General features: G+C 38.2%; 1 protein-coding gene across 4 annotated transcripts in view; it reads left to right on the forward strand.

Annotated features, from left to right (window-relative positions):
• Positions 1 to 9,677, forward strand: part of abat (4-aminobutyrate aminotransferase) — a 62,007-nt gene that overhangs the window by 43,126 nt on the left and 9,204 nt on the right. For all 4 annotated transcript variants that reach the window (XM_028814355.2, XM_028814354.2, XM_028814353.2 and 1 more), the window contains exons 7-12: positions 906 to 986; positions 1,287 to 1,379; positions 1,699 to 1,761; positions 4,412 to 4,475; positions 4,851 to 4,999; positions 7,615 to 7,752. In XM_028814355.2, coding sequence (XP_028670188.1) covers positions 906 to 986; positions 1,287 to 1,379; positions 1,699 to 1,761; positions 4,412 to 4,475; positions 4,851 to 4,999; positions 7,615 to 7,752 — 588 coding nt within the window. The remainder of the gene's footprint in view (positions 1 to 905; positions 987 to 1,286; positions 1,380 to 1,698; positions 1,762 to 4,411; positions 4,476 to 4,850; positions 5,000 to 7,614; positions 7,753 to 9,677) is intronic.

The raw sequence follows: 9,677 nt of genomic DNA on the forward strand, positions 1-9,677 counted from the left end.
TATAATTACTTGCCTGTATTTACTTTGATGAGGTATCCTGTATAATCAGTGCTTGGGGCTACTTCTGGAAAGCAGAATTTAACATAAACTGATCTGAATTGTTACTGGAGGCTCTGCTAATATAAAAACTTCAGTGTGTTAACTGTCAGTTTTATTTAAAGTATAACATACATTCATCTACAAGTATAAATGTAATGTACTGTAGTTTCTATTTCTCCTGTAGTTTCATATCCAGATATCCATCCACCCATCCATTTTCAAACCCTGTTATCCTGAGAAGGGTCACATGGAAGTTGGAGCCTATCTCAGAAAGTATCTGGGACAAGGCAGAAACAAATCCCTGCATAGGACACCAGTCCATATGCAGATATTTTCCTAGTATTAGACACTATTTTGATAATTGTAGAGGCAAGCCCTAATATAAAATGCCATTTCCATTACACAAAAATAACTTGTGTGCCTATATGACGGGAAAAAAAATTGTAGCCCATCTGTTTGCATAGTGCGGTTTTATTAGTCTGAATAACAGAAGTAATACCTGGATATCCACCTTAGGAAAATGCCATAGTCTGCAACTGGATAGAGAAGCATTTTTATGTAATCTTTTAGATTATCAGTATCTTAGTTTGCCAAAAAGCAAACAGTTTTAAGTAAAGATGTACACTGTGCATTTCAAGCCTATTTATTTTTTCATTTACAAAAATGTTATACTTATAAGCTACACATATGAGTTGGCTGCTTTGGCATGGTGTGACCTTTTTATGCTTTTATCTCTTGAACATATACCCTCTCCTAATCCTGCTAATAACAAATAAAACATTAAAGATTTCAAGTGTATAATCAGTGAATAAAACCTTTCTTACTAGCTGTTTGGATTACACAGTATCTATGTTATTTTATATTAGAGCACGTTTATCAATAGACCAGCCCTGGGAATACTTCCACCTGAACATTTGCCTGAAGAAATTGAAAGATCTCTACTGTCAGTAAGTGCACTTTTTTGTTGTCATTATTTTAAGTTTGTCCTTATTAATGACCATCCTTTTAATGTGCTGTTATGTATACATTTATAAGGCACTTACATTCTTCACCTGGAAACTCTGTCATATTTTGACAGTACTCTTAATCTTTTTGCATTCCAATGTCTCATTTTAACAAGTTTATTGAGTGTAAGTGATTGGATGATTTCCTGAATTTGATAAACAATAAAAAGTAATACTTCAGTTGAACTGTGCAAGTTTCAGGATATCTTACCAAGTGTAGTGTGTAATTTTATTATTAAACAGATAGCTCCTAGAAACCTAAGGAAGGTGCAGACGATGGCTTGTGGTTCCTGCTCGAATGAGAATGCCTACAAATCCATATTCATTTGGTACAGAGTAAGTTGTGTTCTACAAATCTCACTTGCTGAACAGGAATGAACAAAAAATCTTAAATAGACTAAAATGGTACATAGATAAGATGGTAGTTGTAGTTATGTTATTTGCCAAAAACTAATTTCTGTACATTATGCTACTATTACTAGCACTACCTTGGCATTGGCTGATAAATCATTTTTCAAACCTGCCTGTGCCAAAGAACTAATACGCCCTTCAACAAAGGTTTTTGATATGTTATATTTAACAGAATGGCAAGACTACAGTGTTTTTTAGACCTTTGCAATTTTTAATTTGAAAAATGTGTGTTTTTGCTTTCTAGAATAAAGAGAGAGGGAACAGTAAACCATCAAAAAAGGAACTAGACACCTGCATGATAAACCAGGTATCAAGAAATCACACCAAAACTATTTACACATTTTAACCCAATCATTTTTATCTTTATTTTTTCCTCAATGTGTGTTTGTATCTATTTTTAGTAAAGGGCGGAGAAGTGTCTCTGAGGCTAGGGATCTGCACTGGCAATCAGAAGATTGCCGGTTTGCATCCCGTAAATGCCAGAAGTGACTCAACTCTGTTGGGCCCTTAACCTGCAATTGCTTCATCTTGGGTATGACATTAATCTGCATCCAGCCCTGCAAGCAAGTCTTCCAATTTACAGGGAGAACTTGAGTGTTGGAGGCAGAATTGGTACTCCAGCCACCATTTAAAAAAAAAAAAACTTCAGCTGGTTAAATAATCAGCCTTTGCTTCAAAATTGTTAAAAGCTTTTTAGTTTGCATTTTTAGATGTGTTCCTGGAGTGCGCCATACAAGCAGGTCTTCCAGTTTCACAGGGAAAACTTGGGGGTTGGTGGTAGCCACCGTAAAAAAAAACTTCATACTGTTCCAGTGTGGCGCTGAGGTGTCACCCACTGCACTCGGGTCCCAATCCAGGTGGTTTGTTGTGTGGGTGGTACAGCAACGTGCTATCCGCGTATGCTCCCTTCCTTTCAAAGTAGAATCTATCCTTCACAATTTGTCTGTTTTCAGATATTGCCAGTTCTTTTATGCAAGGTAAACGGTGCTGTTTAGATTTTCTTGTTTTGGTTCAATTTAATGTGTTAATTGTGTAGTCAGACATTATGTAATTCACATTTTTTGGTTAAACGTTATTGTTTTGATTAGCCCAAGAGTAATTGTGATTTGTAAGAACAGTAAGGAGGTACATCAAAGATTTCACAAAAAATTGCCTTACAGGTTTGACTTTGAAAGACTGGGAAGTCTTACGTTGATAGATTCGCATTTGCTTAGCTTACTGAAGGATAGCATCCCTTAGAGAATGGAACTATTGTTTGTTTGACAGTATTGTCTCAAAGAAGTCTCTCTATTATATAAAAAAATCCTGGGACAAGACAAGACTTTTTAGCCTGGGATGAGACGTGACTTTTTCAGAGAGATAGTTTCATGTCCCGTGAGATGAGACTTTGTGCCAAGAGATTTAACCATGCCCAGGGCCAGAAATAAAAGACAAAGAGTAGATGACGAAGTAGAACGTTGTAAAGAGGTTTAAAAACGTTGGAGCGATACACATGCAGAGCAGGTTAGAGGTAATGAAAGTAATAAAATTCAAAAGTCTCAAAAAATGCTAGTAAAGATCGCATTAGCGCAAACAAACAAATTATTACTCGGTGAAATAATGGAACAGCGAAAAGAGATTGAATATATTGTTCGGATTTATACTTTAAGTTGCAGACTTGTAGATCGTCTAATTCATGTTGCCATCAGGGAAAAGTTGTGTTTCTTCCCAGTGAAGAGGCGTATCCGCGAGAATTAAAAGATTTGTTGTTTGGTGAAAGTGAAATCCACATACACGAGTGGCAGAGACGCAAAGTGGCTGGCATTTAGGGCAGGTCGGGGGGTTGGCCAGCAAAGCGAGCAGGGGGCAAAGCCCCCTAGTAACACTATATGTCTAAAATGTAATGGGTTGTAAATGCCAGGAAAGGGGCAGCGTTAATACATTGCATAATTCATTTATTGGGAAGTGTATTATGTGTCACGATGCTGTAGTAGTGATTTTTTATAGCTTCTTATAACAGGCTTACACAAATTTTCTGCCAACATGAAGGATAGTCTTGAGCAGACAAGGCTATATGGAAATATAATCCATTTCCTTAAAATTCTCAAAAGATATTGATAAAGATGATCTACAAGAATTATACTATGCGTGAGGACACAGATGGTAATTAAGGAGATGCGTTTCAGCACGGGATCCAAATAGTATTTCTTCACACAAAGGGTCATTGAAACCTTGAATAAATTACAAAGTCATGTGGTCCTAATAGTTACTAAGGGCATAATTTTTCTCTTAACTAACCAACTGAACATAAGGAACTAAATTGTCTTGATATATATTGATTATACACTGATTTTAAAGAATACAGTACATCTTCTACCAAACAGATCACAAATCCTCTCCCTTACCCATCCACATAGTAGAGAAGAGGAAAAAAGGAATGTAGAAACTTAATTTGAAGTTGCTTATATTTTAAAAATACATGCATGCACGTAACTTTTGTACATTTTTGGAATGGTTGTATTACTATGACTTACATAAGGAATGACCGTTTAGTTGTCTAAACTTGATTTATTTGTCTTGTATACTGTGAACATTTACATTCTCACTATTGCTTATTCTCCATAAAAAACTAGGAGCATTAAATAAAAAGTAAATAAATGCGCTTATTGGCTTTAATAGTAACCATTTTTTGTTAGTGGAGATCGCCATGCACAGTGTGTGTGTATATGTATGTATGTGTGTGTGTGTGTGTGTATATATATATATATATATATATATATATATATATATATATATATATATATATATATAAAATATAATTTATATTTTGTTTTTGATGGTTTTGTATAATTATCTTAGTATACAGGTAAATTCAGAAAATTAACTTTGAATATTTCTAAATGTTGTGCCACTGGAGTCCACGCTGTACTCTTTCACAAAAATAAATAACTGATTTGGTTCTCTGTTTTTTCCAAAAGGAACCAGGGTGCCCCGTATATAGCATTCTTTCTTTCATGGGTGGCTTTCATGGGAGAACTTTTGGTAAGTACTCCTTTATTGCCTGAAATGGCAGTAAACATTTGTAGCATAACCTAATTTATTGTAATTATGCTTGTATTATAGGATTGTCTTATTAATGTTTTTAGTTCACTAGTCACTAGCATACTGTATATGTGTCTGTACCTGTTTGTTAGTGATTGTATGGTGATATATGTATGGTTTGTCAATCATATTGCATCAGCAGTGTAGGCTTTAGAATTTTGTTGCCAAACATGATGTTTCATCTTGGAAATGCCAGAATTCATTAACTATGGAATTTGTCCATTTTTGTCTTTTGTTTAATTAATAAAATCACTTTAAACTACACTTTTGTATGAAAATTTGCTATAATAATAAGTGTGAACATATTTCTTACAGGATGCCTTGCCACAACACATTCTAAATCCATTCATAAATTAGATATACCTTCGCTGGACTGGCCTATAGCACCTTTCCCAAAACTTAAGTATCCTTTGGAAGAGTACACTAGAGAGAATGCACAAGAAGAAGCACGTTGTTTGGAGGAGGTAAAATGTGAAATATCATATAAATTTAGAACATTTGGAAATTACTGAAATGTATGTCTATAGTGGGGATATTTAGGTTGTTTTCAGTTTATTAAATAAGACTTGTAATATTTAACTTGTGCATTTTTACGTGTTAATCATAGGATATAATTTTTTTTGTTCTTTATTTCACCTTATACCCCTTGGGGTCAGAGCGCAGGGTCAGCCATTGCACAGCGCCACTGGAGCAGTTGCAGGTTAAGGGCCTTGCTCAAGGGCCCAGTAGAGTAGGATCTCCTTTGTCAGTACCGAGGATTCAAACCGGCAACCTTCCGAATACCAGTGCAGTCCATCCATCCATTTTCCAACCCGCTGAATCCGAACCCAGGGTTACGGGGGTCTGCTGGAGCCAAACCCAGCCAACACAGGGCACAAGACAGGAACCAATCCTGGGCAGGGCGCCAACCCACCGCAGGACACACACCAAGCACACACTATGGCCAATTTAGAATCACCAATCCACCTAACCTACATGTCTTTGGACTGTGGGAGGAAACCCATGCAGACACGGGGAGAACATGCAAACTCCATGCAGGGAGGACCTGGGAAGCAAACCCAGGTCTCCTTACTGTGAGGCAGCAGTGCTACCACTGCACCACCGTGCCGCCCACAAACTGAACAGACTTGATATAATGTGAAATATGCACCTTTGTAGAATTTATTGTCTACGTTGACAGCTTAGCACCTCCTTTAACCTAAGTGTCTAGAACATGTTGTACTGGTATGAGATTAAATGTACAACAAAGTATGTACAAAATGTACAAAGTAGATCATCATCCTTACATACCTAAGGAAACAATGTAGTTAAACATGGACAATCAATTTCTAGCACATTTCTCTATTTGGGCTCAGATCAAGATACGCATTCCTCATAATTACTTCCTTTGACGTAGGTATCCCTATTATTTCCTACAAGTAAGCCCTCGATTCGCTAGCGAATCGGAAATCCAAGAATGGCAATCAGTTTCTGTTCCGTCCGATATGTGGATGGATGACATATCATGGAGGGCGGGTGCGTCTGGGGAAATGTCATTTAATCCAATAAGCACATCTGTACTAAAGCGGTTTTGTTTTGTGGAGACGTGAGTCTGTTGCCTTCGCTGACACCGACTGCTTGAACAGGTTGTGTTGTTTGGGGGCCACCTACTCTCTCTGGGAAGCCGCTGCGTCTGACTGTGGGGCGAGCGCCACAGCGCAATATGCACCTCGGTGGGAAGCCGCTGAGTGAAGACATATCATGGAGGGTATATGCGGTGGTGTGGGCGGTCGTGTCCGGGCGGCCGTACAACCTGGCGTGCGCGCGTTGTCACAGTTGGTGTGTGCCATGACTCCTTTCACAAGCGCGTTGTAGGCGCGCGCATTATCACAGCATGGACCTTTGGGGTTTCCGTACATCCGGTGAGCCCTGCGCCCATCCGGGGAATAATGTGAGCACTGAAGTCTTCCAGTAGGTCTGTAGAGTCACTAGATGTTATTTTTTTGAGCAAATGAATTTCACTATATGATGATGCGTATTTACTTTCCAATAGCCTGAACATCACCTCTATTTAGGTTATCTCGGATCACATGTCATCTGTCTTTAGGCCTGTAAATTTGTTAATAATGTTCACTTGGAAATGTTTGATTCACATGTACAAGTGCTACACAGTATTAAAGTTTATGTACCTCCATTGACTGCATTGTACCAGAAAGTTGCATTGAGAGGACGGCCCCCCTACCCCCATACATGTAACTTTTTAACTTTTTCACATTAGGGGGTTTCATCATCGATTGCAAAGGGCATTTGTTTCTCACCAACTCTGTATGTGGTTGGTTTCATTCACCTGATCACTGCCGAGTCTTTTTTTGTTTTCATACATGATCATCTTCTATCTAATCTTTGAAGCTGAATCAGGTTGCTAGCATTAATCTGTTTGACTGGTACTTGTTCAAGTTGTTTTATTAAAACATGTATGCATGTGTGGATTTATTTTTATACTGAGATTACCTAATTATCAGAAGGACTCTTTCCCATAATGCACAGTATTTCCTGTAGTTGGTTCGGTCCTGCGTCGGATCACTTTCATACATCATGCAAATTGCTAAAGGGTTCGTTTGGTATCACACTGAGACCACCATTTACAATGAGTCTCGGAACAATTGTTTTGGTCCACACCAGAGTGTGATTGCCATGTTCACATCTACCTAAACAAACCGGACTATGGGGGCAATCACTACAGAATTTTAAAATGAAGTAGTTATGAAAACGCCATTATTCACCTTTTTTATCTCGCTAAGCAAACAGAACTGACTATGCCCCATTTTAGTGAAGTGTACTGGTCCTCCATTGCTGACTAGTTATTGGACCTGATGGCTCCACACATACCAGTTTCTCTATACGAAAGAGAAATGTTGCAATGTTTTTTTTAAGTTTGTGGCGAAAGACAACAAATAAATGGAGACATTCGGTTGCCTCAAGAGTTTCTTGTCCTTTTCGTAATCATGCTATATTTAAGGTGTAATGTTTGTAACCTAACTTAGTATTTACATTCCATTCAGGTCAGGAGTCCTGTCGCTTATTTTCATCTCTCTTTCAGGTTGAAGACCTCATAGTAAAATACAGGAAGAAGGGGAAAAATGTGGCTGGAATTGTCATTGAACCTATCCAGTCAGAGGGAGGAGACAACCACGCATCAGCAGACTTCTTTAAGAAACTGAGAGAAATTGCCAGAAAGGTACTTTAACTGTCCACTTTATTTTATTTTTTTTTTTTTGTTTTCCCCAAACTAAAATACCTTCCCAGACTAATAAATACCGTAATTAAGTATTATCTTTTTTTGATAAAGTGGCAGAGTAGAGAAGCTTGTTTGAAACGGAAATTCTTAGAGATGTGCTATTTTGTGCCTTTTGATCTTGGTAGGCAGTATTAATGGAAAATTGGGTCATGTTTTGTCTGACCCTACCATCAGACTACATTTTTTATTCTTATGATGGCAAAATTAAACTTTTGTATTTTTTTTTTTTTTGTTGTGTAGCACTGCCATTGTATGGGACTAGTTGCAGGTGTATGACCTTCACTCTACGTATGAGTGAGGAAGAGTTGTTCAGTATCCTTTATATAAAGACATTTGTCTTTAAGGGGTCAGAAGATTCCAGTGAGGCTGCATTTTTTTCTGTCCTGTTCAAGATTTTTGTAGACAGGGTATCTATACCAAAAAGTTTAATACTCTACCTACTGTTTATATGTGATATCCTTTGGCCTCTTTTGACAGATCGTTTTTTGGTGTCTAGTTTGAAGTACAGTGGAACCTCGGTTCACGACCATAATTCGTTCCAAAACTCTGGTCGTAACCCGATTTGGTCATGAACCGAAGTAATTTCCCCCATAGGATTGTATGAAAATACAATTAATCTGTTCCAGACCATACAAACTGTATGAAAAAATATATATTTTTAAGTTTTTAAGCACAAGTATAGTTAATTAAACCATAGAATGCACAGCGTAATAGTAAACTAAATGTAAAAACATTGAATAACACTGAGAAAACCTTGAACAACAGAGAAAACTAACACTGCAATAGTTTGCGCTATAGCGCTACCAACTGCTCGCTAAAAACACTTTTTTTTAATGAGTTTTAAGCACAGGGAAAAAAAATGAACATTTGAAAAAATCCGTAATTTAATAAACCACCAAGAAAAGTAACATTGCAACAATGCACGCTACGAACCGATCGCTGTAAACAGAAGTGAAAACAAAAACAAGCCCAGTGCATTCTTTAACTGCCTTCTCTACCTTATGTGTCCAGCCCTCTCTCTCGCTCGCTCGCTTTCTCTCTCGTGTGTGCGTGTGTGTCTCTCTGGCGCGCCTGTATGTATGTGTGTGTCTGTCTCTCTCGCGCACTGCCTGTGTGTGTGTGTGTCTCTCTCGCGCCTGTGTGTGTGTCTCTCTCTGTCGTGTGTGTGTCACGCTCTCTCTCTCTTGCTCGCTGCACAGGAAATGCACAGGGAGAGACTGAACATGTACAAACCGAAAGGGAAACTGGCTTGTTTGTATACCGAGTGTGTGGTCGTGAACAGATGCAAAAGTTTGGCGAACTTTTTGGTCATTAACCGATTTGTATGTGTTCTGAGACGTTTGTGAACCAAGGTTCCACTGTACAGTCATCCCTCACCTATCGCAGGGGTTATATTCCAGAGACCCCCGTGATAGGTGAAAATCCGCGAAGTAGCGACCTTATATTTATTTTATTATTTATATATATTTTAAAGCTTTATAAAACCTTCCCACACTCTCTTATAAACCTTACTGCCTTATTACGTCCACTTTCAACTCGTTTTGCTCTCTGGTTAAAGGACACTGTGGCCGTAGATCTTATATTCTTTTCCGCCTTTTTAAATAAAAAGAATCGTGGACTCATTGATGCCATAATGGCGTCCTACAGTGGTGTAGCTGTTCCCTTCCTTCAGCATATCCAAACCTTTTGCCTTTTCTGCAATCGTTAGCATCTTCCGTTGGCACTTGGGCACGGCCCCTGAAGCAGTAGCAGGAGCTGATCGTTTTGGAGCCATAACGAAGGGCTTGACTATGCACAAAGATAAACACAAAAGAGCACAAAAGTTAACTCTTTACATAGCAAAACACATTGATGCTGAATGAGCG

Source organism: Erpetoichthys calabaricus, chromosome 11 (genome assembly GCF_900747795.2).
Source record: "Erpetoichthys calabaricus chromosome 11, fErpCal1.3, whole genome shotgun sequence".
NCBI lineage: Eukaryota > Metazoa > Chordata > Cladistia > Polypteriformes > Polypteridae > Erpetoichthys > Erpetoichthys calabaricus.